We start from the raw sequence: 19,006 nt of genomic DNA, 5'->3' as shown, positions 1-19,006 counted from the left end.
GCCCACGAACGGCGAGCCAATAGGGGCAAGCCGTCGCCGCCGGTGGGTTTCGGCCGGGGCGCGGGCCGACGTGGCGCGCGGCGGTTGGCCGGAGAGGAGATTTGGGCCCCCACCGGAATCGATACGCGCCACCAGTAGCCTCAGCCCCCAAATCCCCTTATCGCTTGGGGCGCGGCCACCCACGTCACTGCGCCCGGTCCACAGGCGCGCACACAGGACACAGCTGCCCTCACATGGGCCATGGCCAAACTTTGTTTTTCTTTGACTGATTTTTTTTAAGCCGAGACAAGTCGAAATTGGATCAGCCGAACAGCCCCATAAACTGACTACTATTGGGAGAGGTGATTAAAAGAAAAACTATTGGTAGAGAGAAGGAAAAGAAGAAAGCCAAAGTTCACTCATATGTGTTTAGTCAACTAGCAATGGTATGCACGCACATATGTTTTACCAAGTTGACCGGTCAACAGTTCTAGCCTGCTGGTGTAACACACTCCAAGTGCAACGAGTTTCATGCATTAATTGCTTCAATGTGCGGACTTGGTAGGAATTGATGTAAACCTTGTATGGTAATTTTCTTACTCTACAAAGAAACGGGCTTACATTCATTTGCACCCCCTTTTTTGATCATCTACACATGGATCGTAGTTTTAGGCAAGCCTAGAGTGCAATCCTTTAGTTCTATTCATTCATGTTTAGATTCCTTTAGAGCACCTTTTGTAATTTGTATTTTTAAGGAACACCATGATGACATGAAACTCTTGAGAAAACAACTTCCCAACCAACAACTAATCAGATGATGTGATAAAGCACACAAGAACACTACTAAAAGAAACCTAAGTTAGAACATCAAAGCAGCAACCAACACCTTTACATAAATGCTACCATTCCTAGCCAACAAACAAATCGCTCACCCAACTCCTTGCTTTTGCCACCACATCAATTCATTTTTCTTATAAAGAAGAGCAAAAACGCATCCCCAAAACTCTCAAAGTCCAAATAAAAAAGAGAGAGGATTGCTCAACTTTCAAAACTCTCAATGTTCAAAAAAAAGAAGCTACTCGGATCCCAAAGCCTCCAAAGTCTAAAAACAATGTTTGAAAACAAATAAAATATGCAGAGAGTGAGATGGTCCATGCACCATGTCCACACCACACCCCAGTGACCCCGTCTCTACTCGTGCACCACACCTTTTCCCTCCCCAAAGAGAGAAAAAAATCCAAAAAAATCGAGTCTTTAATCCTCTCCATTGGCGCAAAGCCCCCATTCCTCCCTTCCCTTTGTTCTCCGCCCCCCACCCCACCCGCACCGCCGCGTCCGCCCCCCCACGCCTCGCCGCCCGCCGGGTCGGCTCCGATGGGGTACGTGCTGTCGGCGGTGGCGAGGGTGCTGGAGCAGCCCACCGCGTGGGGGGCGGTCTGGGAGATGTCCCTCCTCGCGGTGCCCCTCTGGGCGGCGGCCCTCCTCGGTCTCCTGCTCGGTTGGGCCTGGCGCCCGCGCTGGGCCGCCGGCCTGGTCGCCACCGCTGACGGCAACGCCGCTGCACCGGCGCCGGCGCAACCGCCCTTTGCCACGCTCGACTTCTGGAAGGCCCAGCTCCCCGCCCGCCTCCGGGCGCCGCTTGGCTACTCCGAGACCGCCGTGCAGCAGCAGGAGGACGAGGCAACCGCGCATGGGTATGCAGGCTCGCGAAAACTGTTTGGAGAAATGCGTTGTGGTTCTTGGTCTGGGTTGTGGTCTAAGCCGTTTTCTTTGGTGGATTTGGCGTGTGAAAGGGAGCCCGCCTTTGACGGAATGGTGGTGCTTGGCAGGTCGCCGGAGATGGCAAACGAGGAGATGGCTGTGGGGAAGGACGACCTGGTGAACCTATGGAGGCTGGTGGAGGGCAGGGACGGCGGCCCGTCCTGGATCAAGATGATGGAGAAGTCGCTGCCCACCATGACCTACCAGGCGTGGAGGAGGGATGCCCAGGTGAACGAATCTTCACGAGCTTTTCTGTTGCAAAATTTGAAGTGTTTATGTGCTTAGTTGCTTACTTAATTTCATGTTTGTGTAATGATTGAATTTTGTTTGGATGAAATTAGACTGGACCTCCACAATATCAGAGTAGTACTATCTTTGAGAATGCAACTCCAGAGGAAGTGAGGGACTTCTTCGGGGACGATGAGTTCCGGATGTCCAACAAGTGGGATGATATGCTTATCTATCATAAGACGCTGGAGGAGTGCCACACAACCGGGACAATGAAAGTGCATTGGGTCCGGAAGGTAAGTGGGGTCTTCAGATGGTATATTTGCTATAATTTTTCCTGATTTTATAGTTATCAGCTTATGCTTTGATCTCGTGCTGTTGCAGTTCCCCTTCTTCTGCAGTGACAGAGAGTACATAATTGCTCGTCGGATATGGAACTTGGGGGGCGCCTACTATTGTGTCACAAAGGTAAAGCAAACTTGAAAAACTAATACATGTTGTTCTTTGATGATTCTTCCTTATTTTGGGGGTTGATCCCAGGATGTATGGGACTTATGCTTGATCCCTAATATATCCTTTTTCTCGAGTGAATTTGGTCTATATAGCTTTTGCCACATACACACTGTAATGTTGACAGAATTTATGCTGTTGCCCTTCAACTAACTCAGTTGGGAACAGGCACAGACATAAGGTTATATGGATTTATTGCTTGGCTAGGCAATCATAGTTTTGCATGCTGCCTGGTGGTAACTGATAGGAAGTTCAGCGGCTGTTTTCCAGTCCTGATATTTCATGATGGCTACATGTAATGATACCGACCAGAGGCCACTTGGCCACCATTGGAGTACACTTACTTAGACAGGCTTTTAACATCATTGAAGTTTTGATGTTAATATTAAGTTGTTGACAGGGAGGTCTCCAACTCTTCCTTTTCATCATTATTCCTCTGAAAACAAACTATTGAAGGAACCTTCATTTAGTAGTAGCTACCCATTAATAAATGTTATCTCATTCCTATTTTTCTTGACTGCCTGTATACTTCTCTGCTTCCTTATTTTACTCCTTGTATCATTCTTCACTGAATTGATATAAATGCTTTCGCTATTTTTCTTCATCAAATTTCTGTTAGTTGATATGAACAAGTCACTATTATTTTTCTTCCATCATTCAATTATGGGTGATGGTTGCCCCTCGGGGTTCTTGTTAGATGCCCAAGGGAGAAAATAATTTGAGGCTACTCACGAAGCTTCCACTACAATTTAGACCTAAATTATTCTCCCTTGGGCATCTAACAAGAACCCCGAAGCTTCGTGAGTATGAGCATTTATATACAGTGGTTAATATAGGATGGTTCTCTACACAGAGATGTTTTCTACACCGATGCCAGGTGAAAGAATTTGTTTATATTCTTGTTAGTGAGGGGTAGTCTTGAGGCTAGTTCTGCTGGCATTGCTCAGATCACTACCATGTGTTCATGCCTAGCCATTGATGTATTTGTAACTTGATGCAGGGTATACCATGCTCATCCATCCCACGCCGCAACAAACCTAGACGAGTTGACTTATATTATTCAAGCTGGTGCATCCGTGCAGGTAATCATTTTCCTTGCTTATTATTGTTGAGACTGGGAAACAATAGAAGTTGCATAACAGAAAAATTAGAACTGAATGCAAGGAAATTCCTTTTCTTTCCGTTTCTGTGGGCTCTTCTCCAATTCAGAATTTTCTTTTGGCTGGTATTGGAACAGTGGAATCAAAGAGAGGGAATGGAGGGTTGACAGCCTGTGAGATTCTCCTGTTTCACCATGAGGACATGGGTATCCCGTACGAGATTGCAAAGCTTGGGATTCGGCAGGGAATGTGGGGATGTGTAAAGAAAATTGAGCCTGGACTCCGGGCCTATCAGGAGGCCAGGGCTGCTGGGGAGCCAGCATCGAAGAGTGCCTTGATGGCCCGGATCAATACTAAGGTTGGCGACAACTTTGTTCGGTCACTGGAGACCAACAGCGATGAATCAGAAATTGTGGAAGCAGAAGAGAAACCTGTGAGAAGCAATGTGGCGAGGTTCCTCGTGCTTGGCGGGGCAGTCGCTCTGGCGTGCACCCTTGATCAAGGGCTCATGACGAAGGCTGTCATCTTTGGCGTTGCGCGGAAATTCGTGGGGCAGAGGAAGACATTGTAGAGTTGCTGTTTTTTCTGGGCGTCCTCCGCCTTGGCCAATATGGTTATTGGACTCGCCCTGATTCACTGTCGTAGATTGGAGGGAGAGGTGATTCAATGCCTGGTTAATTGGGGCAAATGCCATCGAGACTGAAGAGAGCGGATGCAAAGCATTTTGATGTGTATATATGCTGCCGGCCGTCAACGAATATGAGAGGGAGTAGGGTAAAAATCATTGTACTTTACATTTGGGGAAGGAATTCCAACTATATATGTATAAATTCGTTTCATGTAACCTTCTATCTCAAGGTCAAACTAGAGAGGACTACGCAGATGGAATTATAAGTGTTTTTTTTTGCCTTATTCAGTTGAGCATAGATACTGGTAAATTGTTTCTATGCTGGTAAATTGTGAAACAAATTGCGCTCTGGTCGAACTTTGATTTCCCGTGGACACTGGTCTCGACACTTGCCTCGACGACAGAGCTTCGACTACGCCGTCCGGCTGCTCGCCAGGCCACTGTCCGCCGAAGCGTTCCTCTGCTCGACAGGCCGCCACTTCAGATGGCCACCGTGGCGCAAGCCAAGCATGAGTACGAGAGCGCATCCTGCCTCTGCATCTTCCCTTCAGATGGCACTAGCATGCAAGCAAGACCATGTTCTCGAGTCTCCATGTCAGTCGCTGCCCCAACACGCCTCACTCTGCCGGCAGCCGGCGGCCCGCCAGAGCTCCGGCCCAGCAAATCGTACGTGACAGGGAACCCTGGCGCGAGCCAGAGGAGAGGATCGCTACCTTGAAAGCCGATCCTGTCCGTAACAAGACGGATCGTCGGGACCAGCCGGGGCGTCGTCGGATATTCCGGGCATGAATCTGTTTGATTCGGAGGCCATTCTAGTTCGAATTCAGGTCGGACACGAACTCGATCTTGGTTCGAACTAGGACGCTCACCGCGCCCCACCATAAATATTGGCGACCCTATACCGCGGCAAGCACCAAACACGAGCAGCTCCCCCATCGCGGGGCGGCGATCCCGACGCGATGGCCGCCGCCGTAGCTTGCCGGAAGCGCGCCGCGACCCCGTTCCTCGACGAGGTGTTCCCGGCGCCGCCGCACCTCGCCAAGCGCGGCCGCTTCTCGCCGTGCCCCGCGTGCGCCGCCCCGGCGCAGCGGCCGCCGCTGGCCTTCGACCCGCTCGACGCCCTCCGCCGCGTCTTCCCGGACGCCGGCCCGGGAGAGCTCGAGGCCTGCCTCGCCGCGTCCGGCCGCGATGTGCACGCGGCCGTGGAGGCGTGCCGCGCCCGGCGGCGGCCCGGGTCGCGAGCGCCGCGGCGCGGCCCGGCGGCGGCGGCATGGAGGAGTGCGCGGCCGTCCTGGTGGAGCAGATGTCCGCGGCGGCCGACGCGGCCGACGCCAGGGGCCTCGCGTCGCTGGTCCTGAAGCTGGTCAAGGGCGCCGTCGCCAACCGCGCCGCGGCGGCGGAGGAGGCGCTGCGGGAGGAGAACGCGGCGCTCAGGGCGCGGGCGGAGGAGCTGGAGCGCGACAACAGCGTGCTGCGCCGCGGCGTGGCGGCGCAGCACCGCCGCCAGGAAGAGCTGGAGCGCGACAACGGGGTGCTCAAGCGCGGCGTGGCGACGCTGCACCGGTGCCAGGAGGAGACGGAGCGCGCGGCGGAGGAGCTCAAGAAGGCGGCGGAGCTGGAGGCGGCCAACTACGCGCTCGGTGTCCAGGCGCGCGCCGCCGACAGCTGCCGCTTCCAGGTTTTCCGCGGCCCCGACGTGTTCTGGTTTTCCGCGGCCCCGACGTGTTCTGAGGGCCGACACAGCTCGACGAGATCGCCCATTGCTCGCCGATCTTGGTGTCATCATCTACGGCTTAGGGCTACTGATCGTGATTAGCAGAGCAGCAGCATGTTGCTGGCTGAACAGAACGATGTAATGCAAACCCTAAACACCAAAGGCTTTGGATTACTACCAAATTCGAAGCTTGTTTTCAGGATCTTGAGTCTAGCAGATCCCATAGTCGGTTCAGACTTCAGACACTTCTGGTTTCAGATTGCTAGACTCGCAGATGTATAATCACAAGATGCAACAGAGATTCAGTTCTGTATCCCCTTGCAACAGAGAAAAAGGCTATTGCGTGCATTGATATTTTTTTTAAAAAAAAATTATGTGACTTTACATCAGAACCGATAGTATAGCGGCTCAGCTGGTTGGAGTTCATGTGGGCGTACAAGCATTATTCTAGTGCTGTATACACATGCCAGCGCTCCTGTGTTACTTCAGAGTTTAGACTATTTTACAGACTATACAAGGCTCCTGTCACCACGCGTATGCTTCTGTACAGGAAGTAAGCATGATGAGCTGCATGGCTTATCACGAACTACTCAACTTCGTCTTTGAAAAAAATAGGAACTCTACCTCCAAGTAACAGCCTCACTTTAGGATCTAATTTCTATGCTCTCATCGGTGTTGAGAATCCCTCCCTAGCTCAAAGCAACCTAACTCCACAAAACCTGAAATAACAGAAAGATGACACACTTTTAGGCAACAAAGATAAGAGTCCCAAACTGAAAGAATCGAAGTTGCTACCTTTGATCAAGGTATAAAGTGGGAGAATTGCATGATTCCGAAAGGACAAGACGCATCCCAAAGACGAAAATTATGTACTGATGAGCAGCTCGCAAATTAATAGTCTTTGAAGATCCTATTGCGGTGATGTCATGAAGCAAATTAACAATCAGTTTGAATTGGTTCCTGCGCCAAACAAGAAGAAATGTTGGTAGCCTTACTATTAATGAGCCAGCAAAGGAGAAACATCATTCAAGTAGGTTCATTATCAATTGAGAATGCAAACAAAACTAGATGCTAAATTTGAAGCACTATCCACCAATCAATCATAGAAAGTGAAGTTCGGTAAAAGTTCTAAAGTTTATTCAGAGTATACATGCTTCCCTTTTCATCTCATTGGAAAAAGATTTAAAAAGTACTCCCTACAGGTATAATTTTGTTGCTACAAATACTGTAGCATAAAAGAAATAATAAGTCAACAGATAGTTTTGGAAAATAGATACAGTGCCAAGTCAGGAGACAAGGAAAATGTAACTGTGTAGTGGCGTCAGGTGTTTTGCTAAGAGCCTAAGATTCAAATGGCAGAGGTTTGGTGCCACTTTTGAACAGCTATTGGATGATAAGTTCAGTCTCATCGTGCATTCAATCATATTTAGGCTAGAGGATTAATAGACAAAATTCCAATGCGCATTGGATATTGTTTATGTTTAGTATCTCTGTCCCTGCCATACACCTGTTCCGTGCACTAAATAAACGATCTTATGCTATGGATCTGAGTTTTTGTATTCAACATTTTGGAAAAACTAGATTTAACATCTAAATAGATTTTCAACATTTTGACAAGTACTCCCGCTATTTTTATTTACATTAGTATTAGGTTTGTCTTAAGTCAAACTTAGCAAACTTTGACCAAACTTATAGAAAGAAATAGTAACATTTACAATACCAAATTTGTTTCATTGAATCCACCATGAAGTATATGTTGATACTGCATATGTTGGATAGTATAGTTGTTGCTATATTTTTCTATAGACTAAATCAAAGTTAGTCATATTTGACTTAAGACAAACCTAATACGACATGTAAATAAAAACGGAGGGAGAACTAAATTCATTGTTAATCAAAATCTATAACAACATTTTGAAAGAGTAGATTCAACATTTTTCAAAACATGTAGTACTGAACTTAGAGAACATTCTCAGTAGATGTAACAGATGTTAAAACAAGGGAAACACTATACAGGCAGGATTACTGAAGGTGTATATCTTGAACTACATACCATACAAACAGTAGAGCACTTGATTCTTATATTAACCTGCAGAGGATCAATGAAAGTAAGCAGGCAAACAAAATTCCATAATTAAATCAGCACAATGAAATTGATGCCTATGATGTCAGTGATGGGAGTAACTCACGGAATACGCTTGACTTTTGCTCCTTCATTTGCCATATTTTCCGGGGGTTTTGTCCTCTAACTAAATGTTTGCTAGGTTCCCCCACCGAAGTGGTCCTCTTCTGTATCTTTTCATGATATATAGCTGGTGGTGCAAGTTTCAATGGAGGTACAGTTTCTATATGGAAGGACTTCTGCTCTTTCTGAAGATTACTCAGTATTTCATACTGCAAAAAGCAATATTATCCACAGATTACATATTGATGAGAAGAGACACAATAGAAGGTTATAACTAGGTACAATTTCACTTCTCGATTGTCAGAAAGGCATTCAGTTTTAAGGGAAGAGATTTATGGATTGGATGCAGCCTAAAAAATGAGATTATCTGAGATAGTTATACCCGTGACATATGTTGAAGCCCGCGAGATCTCTCAGCATGATCGACTTCATGAGTCTGATGGATGCCATGTGACAATTCCTGTTCAGTCCCAGAAAACTTGACTAGTCCATTATCAACCATATGCGATCTGTTTCGGGCTTGTGTATTACTCGTTGAGAGACAGACAGGGCATCCATCTTTAGATTCCTGACTGGATGACCTGCTCTGCTCAGACTCACACTGAAGATGTGTTGCATGCCCACAACTGAACAACCGTATGGCTGAAATAGCACCTTCTTTAGAAAGTGAGCAGTTGCATATGCAGCATACAAAAGTCTGTGGAGCAAATCCATGACAAACTCCTCTCTTCAATAAGCTCAAGGTATAAAACGAGTCGTCCTCAATTACTGACTTCGCTGTTTCCTGCAGACAGGTACGTAAGATATCAGAGCGAGCTAAGCCTTCTTTCTTATCAAGACAAATTATGGAAGATCACCAAATAAAAGCAGTGATGTGTTGCACTAGGCCTTCAAGTTGTTTGATATTTCGCATGTAATAAGAAATATGAAACCCAAAAGAAATAAGTTCAAGGTTCTAGCTATCAATGTGCCTGAACCTTGAACTTATTTCTTTCGGGTTTCATCTCTAGCCTACCCCAACTTGCTTGGGAAAAAAGGCTATGTTGTTGTTGTTGTAGATAGCTCAACACTTAAGGAACAACTTTAGATTTACTGAAGCGAAAGAAAACAATTGGTTCAAGATGTTCCCTCCAAAATTGGTTCAAGATGCCAGTGTGGGAACATTAATCAGATCATGAACGAATATATCTAATTTAAGTCATCATGAGGCAGTAGCATTAAGAAATGACAATTCATCAAGGCCAGTTAGTAACAGAGTAACAAATATACCATTTAGGATGAGAATACAAGTCAACACAACCAGGCACCAGCATATAGTGCATTTTTTCAAACCTTTCTCTATTGCAATATGTAATCGTGCCATTCAAAAAATGCCAATGATCATCTACAATGTTCCACAAAGCATTAAATGAAGCCAGTAATTGCAGCCTACAAGTAAAAGACAAATGAGAGTCATACCAGTATTCTTTTTTCGTAAAGATACATAGATAACATTCTGTGTATCACAAGTTTGAAATCACCAAACTCTTGATTCCCATTATCGGATAAAAGTTTTGCCATGATTGCTGGTAGGGGTATATACCCAGCCATTGCCTCTATTATTTCTCCAACAAATTGTGAAAATATTTTCCGCAGAACATTTAGGCACCTTTGTTTAGCTGAAATCTTTATTCGCTGTGATAGTGCTTTTCCCTTCAGATGTTCAATTGGTGCTTCGCTCCCCTTGGACCTGGCACTTTTTTCATTTACATCGTTGCTTCCATACAATTTTTTCAGTGGCTCTGAAAAGCTGAATCAATAACACAACAATGTTGGAAGCAGTAAATGGTATCTATCCCACAGGACTAATTAAAAAATATGACTTCAGCAAGCCAAGAGCATGACAAAGTTGAGAACTGCTTGGAAAAAACTTCCACAAATTATCATAGAGCAATAGGTTCATATTGTCTTTCCAAATATACTATTGAATCTAACAGATAATTTCCTGGAAAATATTTCTGTCATTTCTTACTTCTTAATCACAAGTTTCAATAACTAAGGATTAACAATAGGTATTATGCGTGAGCACTCTGCTCATAAATACTGTCATTTTAGAGAACAGGGCCATTGATGTTTTCTAACTATGATCATAAGTAGCAAGACTGCCTGTGACTAACCAGATGGAAACAATGTCAATAGATTCATCGTACAAAATACTTTTGTAACACTATAATGCTAACTTAAGAGTCAAGTGTTATGTATTAGCATAACTTACGAGTCAAGCAGTTGGAACCAAAGAGACTGAGATTCCTCTGGGTCCAAGCGTTGTGAATTTCTTTGGCACAACCCAATGGAGGCATGTAATGCATCAAGAACTGGATGAGCCTTAAATTTTTTTTGGGAAATGTTAATACCCATACAGCAGAGCTTAAAAACCAAGAGAATTCAAATGGGTATGGGAAATATACCTCATTCATTTCTAGAACAATTTCAGTCTCAGAGGTACCTTTTGCTGCAACATCAGATAAAGTATTTTCCACAGAAGAGATGAATACGCTGATTTTCTCATCAAGTCCAGCCAGGATAAGTGCAAGGGCACTCCCAACATCACCAACCCTCTCTTGCAAAAATGCAGCAGCATCTGTAACTCCGTAATCTAGGCAAAGATGCAAGCACCGTTCTAATCTGTAACTGTCAAAAGTCTCCAGAAACTTCAGAACCGACCTTCTCTCATACTGACACAAAAGCTGTGAAAGAAGATGTGTTAGATTAACAAAGAGGGGGAAGAAGAAGACCATGAGAAATATGCTGTGATAATTTTTATTTCCTATTTATGTATTTTTCAAAAAGACCAATTTGCAACAGTTACAAAAAAAAATTGTAGATGACAACCCATAATTTTACGCTATGCAAAAGGATATTGCTTTGTGATAACCTACTATTTCTGGCAATTAACTATATAAGCTGCCTGATTTTCTTATAACATTCATGTACAGTATAGCGGCTAGCACTTAAACATACAGTCATCATCAAATGCTCCATACCATTTAAAAGGAATCAGAGTTCAATAATCTGTCACCACACATACCTCCAGATATAGTTCAACTAACTCATCGTCAATAGAAACAGGATTGTGGTCTAACTTGATATTTGATAACCTCTGGTGATAATCTTCAAGGTCAGTGGAAGAGTACTGAAGTTCAACAGTTTGATTGTTTCTTACACTAAGCTTACTGAAGTCAAGTTTTCCTGACAAGTGCACTTCAATAGCAGTTTTCAAGAAAAGAAAGAGGCTGTGTCGATCAGACTGAAGCTCTGCTAATATTTGCTGGACCTTATCACAGAAATGATCAGTGACTAAGACAAATGCACATTCCCTGATAAAGTTGAAAGATAAACATGAAGATTATCAGCATTCAGGCGTGAGTGATACTGATTCAGTTGAAAGATAAACATGATAGGAAGAATGGAAGAGAAGAATATGATCTGGTTAATAAATAATTACTAAGGTACAAGATAAAAGAACTTTACCTGCTTAGCTTGACTAACTCAGGAAAACGAGATATTACTGTGGTACGAAATGACAAAGCTTCATCATCAGCCAATTTGAATAACCTTTTATCAATGAAGATAAAAGCATGGAATGGTTCCTCTTTATCCTTCATGTAACTATCTAGAGCAGCTAAATTCTGATTCCTGGTCGTAAATATCAAGCCACAGGCCTACACAGTAACAAGAATGTTACTACACAAATTTTCAAGTGGTATTTTCGAGCAGCAGTGCTACATAAATTTCATAGGAATGACTCAAACAGAACAGTGGTAACAAACCTGATGAAAATGAGCATCTGAACAGAGGTCCAAGACAAAATCAGAATTCCAGTCATTTTGGGGAACTGCATTGAAGAGTTGAATAACTTCTTTTTCTTTCTGAGTCCTTGTTCTTGTGTCATCATAAGACGAAGTGAGATAAGTGAGAATATGCATAACAACTCTTTTAGATGCAATAGCCCTTTTGTGGGAAACAAAAAAGGACACAAACTCGATTAAATAACCAAATTCCTTCTCTGAAGGCCAAAATTCTGAGTCAGCTGTACCCATAACAACAGACCGAATCACCTCATTTTCCAAACCAACAATGTCAACGATAGCATCCATTACATTTTGTACCATATTATTTTGACTCCCTGGGTTTCCAGCGACAATGCCATCTTCATCCTCTGAGGCAGGTGCGTTGGCAGTACCAGAAAGTTCATCTCTAGGTTCAATGCTGTCTTGTGCAAAAGCACATTTGAGAACTTCCAAGGTAGCTTCTGTATCCATCCAAAGAAGATAGCATATGTTTGGGCACTTCCCACAAGAAGCACTAAAACCCTTAAATACTTCAGAAGTAAGTGACTTGGATTCTTCAAGCAGAAATTGCAGAAGTTCTTCCCTCACTGAATGAAGGCGGGATCGGGGAATTATCCCATGCCCTGAAAAAGAAATCATGTCAGCACATCTCTGAGTTCTAATATGTACTATTTCTGGTTATAAAAAAGAACCTGCCGATAGTCATATTGACTGGCAACACATCAATCATGTGGTAAATTCAATGTCTCCAGTTTTATGAAATCAAGTATGCTTCCACTACAGTATTTTCTAACAAAGCCATACCACATGAAAAACAAGGTTTGGGGTCCAACTACATACTAAACTGCCATTGATTTAATGGAAAATGGTAAACAAAGTATGCCACAAATGGCGAAGGCACTAACCTGGGGGAAATGCCAGACCCTGAAAGCAATATTTCAGATAAACAAGCATCCTGTATCTGTTTCACACAAAGCGTTAGAGGGTAAGATGTCTGTACGATGCTAATATTAGACTAAAACCTAGCAAAAATATTAAGCATCGTCCATATGCGGACACTCAAGAATGAGGGGGAAACCAAGATTCATTTGGTCTATTTTTCAAATAAAAATGAGAGCCACGTAAGGAATAACAATGGTGTTTGCTTAGAATTGAAGTCTGTTTAATGAAAATAGACTAAAACACATACTTCGATCCAGAATTTCAAAACAATGAAATCATAACCAAATCACAGCCCACGACTTATGGACAAAATATTGTATCATCTTATATGTGGGGGTGGTGTTTGCTAAATCAGAGGATTCACATTAGTTCGTTTTCCAGAAGAAAGAACTTTAGAATACTGAAACCATGATTTGGTTATATATAAACAGCTTTGGGGGTCTTTAGCTTATCTGGAAAAGTTACATTGAACTGTTATGAGCCAGAATCATACCCAGTAGAAGCAGCATCTTTTCTGTTGCTATTCTGAATGACTGATAAAAGTTCCTCTAGAGGTGTACGGAAATCATTCAGACCTTGGTTAAATAAATAAATTAGTGCACCATATAGCCCGTGTTCACGACACAGTCTGACTACCTGCACACAAAACAAGAATAACAAATTGTGTTGGCAACCTCAAACAATACTGTAGTTCAAGCTACAAAAATGGGACCGCAAGAAATCCAATAACAAATTAAAAAGTTACAGTCTCGGTCAATCTAGTCAACAGAATATAACTGACAAGACGATACAGAAGATTACCGGAACAAATATTGCCTATACCTGATTAAAATCCAATGAAGAAATATCCATGTGAAGAATGCATTGTTCAACTCGCTGCAACCATCCTTTGCCGCTATAGTGCTCCACTAGTGCTTGCATAATCTGCAAATAAAATATATGCATATTCATGTATAGATTGGTGTGCTAACACTGGTAGATCCTGATGCTGCTCACCTCAGGGGGGAGAGAACCAAGCATATCCTTCAATATATAGGGCTCTAGTACCTCCAGAAACATGCCTATTATCATGTCATTTAAAACTTTTCAAGTTAGCAAAAGATACAATGATATGATATGCGTACATGCAACATCCCATAAGCCAGCATGGCATATTCAATATGTATCTAAAATAGATTCTACAACCACAGTTACACATAAGTCTATGAAAGTTCAACACACAAGCCAAAATATTACAAAGTCCGGAAAAAAGGAAGATTAATGGATCACGAAAACATAAAGGGATCCAACGGAAGTGGATAGCTTAGATCAGAAGCATGAAATATCTTTGCATGGTTCTCTAGTTTTATTGGTAAAATTCAAGGAAAATAATATGATACACTAAAGAATGATCTAGTAGGATCTAACCAATGCAGAATGGGGGCTTGCATCAACCAAAAAAAAGGTTGCTGTTTGTTATGAAAGAATTATAAGCCTACCTCCACTTTGTGCAGCAACAAACTTAGAGAATACTGTATCAAAAAGGATGTCGTTGCGCCCAATGTGGACACAATACTCAACTGCAACCCCTCCTACACGAGCATATTGTTCCTCTCTTTGTGTCAGCAGGGATCTATCAGCCTCAATTAGAGCATCTGTCTCTCCCCCCTTTCCAGTATGACTTGACAATGAAATCGAGATATATTCGAAGACATAGCTTATATATGATAGAAGCAACTCTACTAAGTAAGGCATTATGGCTTCTCTAATTGAATCAACTGTTCTCGGGAGATCAACAACACCCTGTGTCTGACCATCATAAAGCCTCATTGCCATGTCCAGTGCACCCATCCAATCGCCAGCTCTCTTTAGTGCTTCAATTCGTTCTTTCCATGGAAGAAGCCGTGAAACTGTGAGAAAGGTTGGCCCAAGGATATACACTGTAGCACCTCTTACTGCTACTGAACTGTTAAAATGCCTCTCTGGGTTACCAAACTTGTTAGAAAAATGTGCATGGTGCAATATAGTGTCATCAAACAGAAGGCCATCCGGAACAAAGGTAGTTCTGCGAAGCTCACTGCCATCTTTAGAGAACAAACAGAGCTGTCCTCTCACATTAAGGACAACTAACATCTGAAGAGGGAAAAAACAGTAATTTAATTTTATAACCAAGTGTCAAGTAGAGAACAGATATTAAATGAATTACAGAAATGAAACCTAGTGCATACCTGGTCATCTAACCAGGCAACACCAATAGCTGCACTATCAAGCTTCCATTCCTTGTGTTTAACTATCTTTGATTTAACAAATTTTGCCACTTGCACTTGACGGTCCCATGCAAGTGCAAGCCATGATACTCGTTCTTCATCTATAGTATCATCCGTTTAGTCCATGATAATTCAAAAGACACGAAAAAGAAAGCACCAATAAGAGCTCGCAAAAGAGGCCTACTTTTACCTAATGATGATGAATCACTGAAGGATGATGTGTACTTCCATGCAGCATAAGCGATGGAGCCCTCTCGTGCTCCATCTGGTCTAGAGAAGGTCTCAATATGGTCAACATGGTCAATATTGGTACGGAGTCTAACCTAACAGGCAAACAGTAGAACACTATGCTCAGTCCAAGAATTCATGGCATATCTGATTGCTACCAAAATCGAAGAAAATGTTTCCAGAATATAACTGGTACGTACCACAAGAGCATGCTGATACATAATAAACATGACCACAACACCATCCTCCACTGTAGAGGAGCTTTCGTTGAAAAACTTCCATCCAGAATCTACTCCAACTACACCTCCAACAACACCACCCATCATGCTTCCAAGACCACTACCACTGGAGGAAGTTGTTTGGTTTGCCTGGGCAGATGAGTTGCTAAAACCAAAGGATTCATCCACTAGAAGAGGACAGGCTGAGAGCACAATTCCAGTATTTCCATCAAAAAGTCGCTGGCAAATAGTAGATACCTTTTGTCAGACCACATGTTCAACACGAAAGCTAGTGATATAATACATGCAGCATAGAGGGGGAAATGGTGTTTCTCCATACCTGGGTGCCCTTTACAGTCAAACGGTTAATTACTGGGATAATGGAAAATGTGTGCAATAGAACTACCCCTTTTGAATCCCCAGTGATGGCCTTAGATTGGCGGATAAAACAAACATGCACTACTGGTGCCATATGCTCACCATATATGACTTTTGCTGCTGTACCTTTCTGTACGTCCCAAATTGTCATATGACCATCGGCATATCCTACTAGTAGAAGATCCCCTTGCTGGTTAAAGCACATGGCAGTCACTGGTGATTGAGTCTTCTCACCTTGGTTCCAAAAGAACAGCATCTGATTTTTTTTTTTTAAAAACAATGGTTAGAGCCACAAAGGCCAATACACATAATTAATAGAACTTCAACACGACCAAACTAGAACAGCTATTGTTATCCAGGTTCATCCAAGTATCCAAAAACATTTTGCATATTGGTTCCTAAGATATATATATGTGCAGCCATTGGCCCAATTATGAAATAGCAATTGAAGTATTGCAAGCGAACATATTATGGCTAAAAACATGGCAGGAGCAACATGTGCAAATATATAGCAGCTAATCAAGTCAACTTTTTTTGGGGGGGGGGGGGGGGGGGGGGGGTAATAGCATTTCAATCAGGTAGAAAGAAAGAGAAAACAATGATCAATGTTCCAATGATTCACTGATGCATGGCATGAAGTAGCAATCCTTTGATGTTAAAAAGGGTACATCAAACAAGGGAGTTTCCTTTACTCAAAAAAAAAACAAGGGAGTTTCTTAATCAGCTTCCTCACAAGGACTTCCTGCATTTTCTGCTCCAGATCTAGAATCTGAGGTATTTCTGCAAAATCTACCTAAACGTTGTCTTTGTACTAGATTCTGGTGTAGTGACTGACTCCATATGTTTGCCAGCAAACTAAATTCAGATTCAGCGAGATTTCAAGTGCTATTATGATCACAAGAACTCATTTGTAGAATGATGATGCACAAATACAACATAGAGTAGTTATAGAAACAAAAATATACCATACTTCTCTGTGCCTTCCTGTTATCTCCTTAAGACAAGAAAGCTAAAATTACCGATAAATTAACATGGACTAATATAGTGATATATAGTGCACAATGTTTTGAAATGATCACCTCGAAGTTCATTACAAATACCACATAATATTACATCATCTTTAAGTCAAAATATGCAACTATACCATAGTACTAATGAAACATGCCTTATTCGCATCAACACCGGTGACTAACCTTTGCGTCTGTATCATCAGCTTGATGAATGGAGTATTTGCTTGGAATGACAATGACAGCACCTTTAGACGTACCCATCGCTATATAGCTCCTATGAACTGCCAGCACCTGGGGAGAACCATGGTCCGGCCTAAATGACGGGGAGGACATGGCACGAGTTACTGGGTTGTCCATCTCAATTTGCATATAACCAATAGCTGGTGGGCCCTTTCCAATCCCCTCTAATTGCATGGGTTGCGCAGCTGCTCCTTCTTCCCAGTGTTGACCAAACGAGGCCTGCCTCTTCTCAAGCTCCTCTGCCCACTCCAACGGTTTCATTGACACCTTCTGCTTCTTCTCTGTATTCTTCTCAGCCTTCCTGCCGATCTCCAGCTGCTCCATCCTCTCCTCAATCACCTTATCAATTAAACTCTCAGATTCCACTTGCTCTTCGACGGACCTGTCAGCTTCCTGGTCATCATCAAAACTTTCCTCGGAAACAGATCCAGCTGGATCCATACCTTGAGCTGATTGCATATAATCATCATCTCCAGTTTGGTCATTTGCATTTCCCTCATAGACAACCACATTTTTATTCTCAATTTTGTCGGTTTCCACCAAATTGCCATTTTCAGCCGTTTGCTCATACTCGCTGAAATCGTCAGGGACTACAGAATCAAGGGTACTCGCCTCCACCAGCTTCATAGACTCAGAGCTCTCTTCAATTTCCACTTTTCCATGTTTCTCGTCTTCAAATTCATCAGTCACATTCCCGCTGACAGTCTGCTCTGTTGGTTCAGGAACCACTTCCGAGTTCCCCTTTTCTTCTACCTCTGCTTCCAAGCTTCCAGTGGAAGGGAGCTCCTCGGAAGCCTCGGAGCCACTGCCCTCCTCCAGGAGCTTCCCGATGGACGCCGAGGCTGATCGGCGGGACTTGATTGCAGCCGCGTGCGGGGTAAGGACCGCGCGGGATGCCGCGGCAGCGGCGGCCAGCGCGGCGCCGGGCTTGGGGCTGGGGCGGACGCCGCGGAAGAGCGAGGGCAGTGGCTTCGACGAGGAAGAGGAGGCGCTGTTGCTGGAGAAGGTTCTCGCGACGAGGGAGGAGAGGGTCTCCGACGGCGAGGCGGATGTGGATCTCCTCGGGGACGGGGACGAGGACGCGGACGGGGAACGCAGCGGCGAGGGCTCAGCGGGCGGCGCCGGGGCTTGTACGCGGGCTGGGGCTCGGATTCTGGTGCTGGCGATGGGGGTGGACTCCTCGGAGTCGGAGTCCGACGAGGAGAGGAGCAGCAGGAGGTCGTCGACGGCGCGGCGGTGGTCGGCGTCGGCATCGGAGGCCGCGGAGGAGGTTGGAGAGGAGGGGAGGAACGCGTCGAGGTCGAGCTCCTGCCGCGGCGGCGGATGCTGCGACGCCATCGCCGACAACGACGCCGACGGCATGGGGGAGACCGCCTTCTCGTCGAAGGTTTTTCTGCGCTGCAAAATTTGCGAACTCTACCAGTTTTGCTAACTGTGTCCCAGTAAGTACAAATTGGGCTGAGGCCCATTCTATCTATCCGTGGCAAACCGGTCTGATGGGCCTTATAGTTGACGTCGGACTGATGGGCCTTATCGGTCTCTAGTCTTCATGTCCATTTCCCTCTCTTTTTTCGAGGAGTCTGAGTTCATAATTCCTTGTGTAGAACCCGCAGAAAACATTCCTTGTGTGGAGCTAAAGAAGTGAAATAATGATAGTGTGTTCAGATACCTTGAAACTCGACCTTAAAATTAATTTTTCTGCGGCTCGCAATGTTTGCTGGCTTGGGAGAGTGCGTGTCTGAATAAGGAACACGGCGGGCTTGGTGTGCGAAACCTTACCGACATGAATCATTGTCTCCTCCTAAATTT

General features: G+C 44.2%; 2 protein-coding genes across 9 annotated transcripts; one reads left to right on the top strand and one right to left on the bottom strand.

Moving 5' to 3' along the window:
* The first annotated feature begins 1,234 nt into the window (after positions 1-1,234).
* LOC120654511 lies at positions 1,235-4,494 on the top strand. 2 transcript variants are annotated; one of them, XM_039932068.1, is made up of 6 exons: positions 1,235-1,673; positions 1,773-1,968; positions 2,082-2,264; positions 2,353-2,436; positions 3,479-3,560; positions 3,716-4,494. In XM_039932068.1, the coding sequence occupies exons 1-6, from the start codon at positions 1,354-1,356 to the stop codon at positions 4,147-4,149; spliced, it is 1,299 nt and encodes a 432-aa protein (XP_039788002.1). In that variant the 5' UTR covers positions 1,235-1,353; the 3' UTR covers positions 4,150-4,494. The 2 variants fall into 2 exon arrangements, with proteins under 2 accessions (XP_039788002.1, XP_039788003.1); XM_039932069.1 differs by having other exon boundaries at positions 1,809-1,968; positions 3,716-4,490.
* Positions 4,495-6,243: 1,749 nt separating this feature from the next.
* Positions 6,244-18,617, bottom strand: LOC120654510. Of its 7 annotated transcripts, none has more exons than XM_039932062.1 (21): positions 17,141-18,617; positions 15,910-16,203; positions 15,552-15,809; positions 15,314-15,446; positions 15,085-15,224; positions 14,356-14,989; positions 13,874-13,938; positions 13,700-13,801; positions 13,371-13,513; positions 12,841-12,896; positions 11,915-12,558; positions 11,616-11,806; positions 11,173-11,461; positions 10,553-10,831; positions 10,360-10,469; positions 9,564-9,894; positions 8,488-8,889; positions 8,110-8,314; positions 7,974-8,009; positions 6,716-6,880; positions 6,244-6,639 (listed from the first exon to the last, which is right to left on the bottom strand). In XM_039932062.1, the coding sequence occupies exons 1-19, from the start codon at positions 18,557-18,559 to the stop codon at positions 8,005-8,007; spliced, it is 5,700 nt and encodes a 1,899-aa protein (XP_039787996.1). In that variant the 5' UTR covers positions 18,560-18,617; the 3' UTR covers positions 6,244-6,639; positions 6,716-6,880; positions 7,974-8,004. The 7 variants fall into 7 exon arrangements, with proteins under 7 accessions (XP_039787996.1, XP_039787999.1, XP_039787995.1 ...); XM_039932065.1 differs by having other exon boundaries at positions 9,754-9,894; XM_039932063.1 differs by having other exon boundaries at positions 6,247-6,663.
* Between the last annotated feature and the right edge of the window lie 389 nt (positions 18,618-19,006).

This window comes from Panicum virgatum, chromosome 1N (assembly GCF_016808335.1).
Source record: "Panicum virgatum strain AP13 chromosome 1N, P.virgatum_v5, whole genome shotgun sequence".
In the NCBI taxonomy this organism is placed as follows: domain Eukaryota; kingdom Viridiplantae; phylum Streptophyta; class Magnoliopsida; order Poales; family Poaceae; genus Panicum; species Panicum virgatum.
Note: the sequence above shows the minus strand (reverse complement) of the source record. Positions and strands in the feature narration are given on the sequence as shown.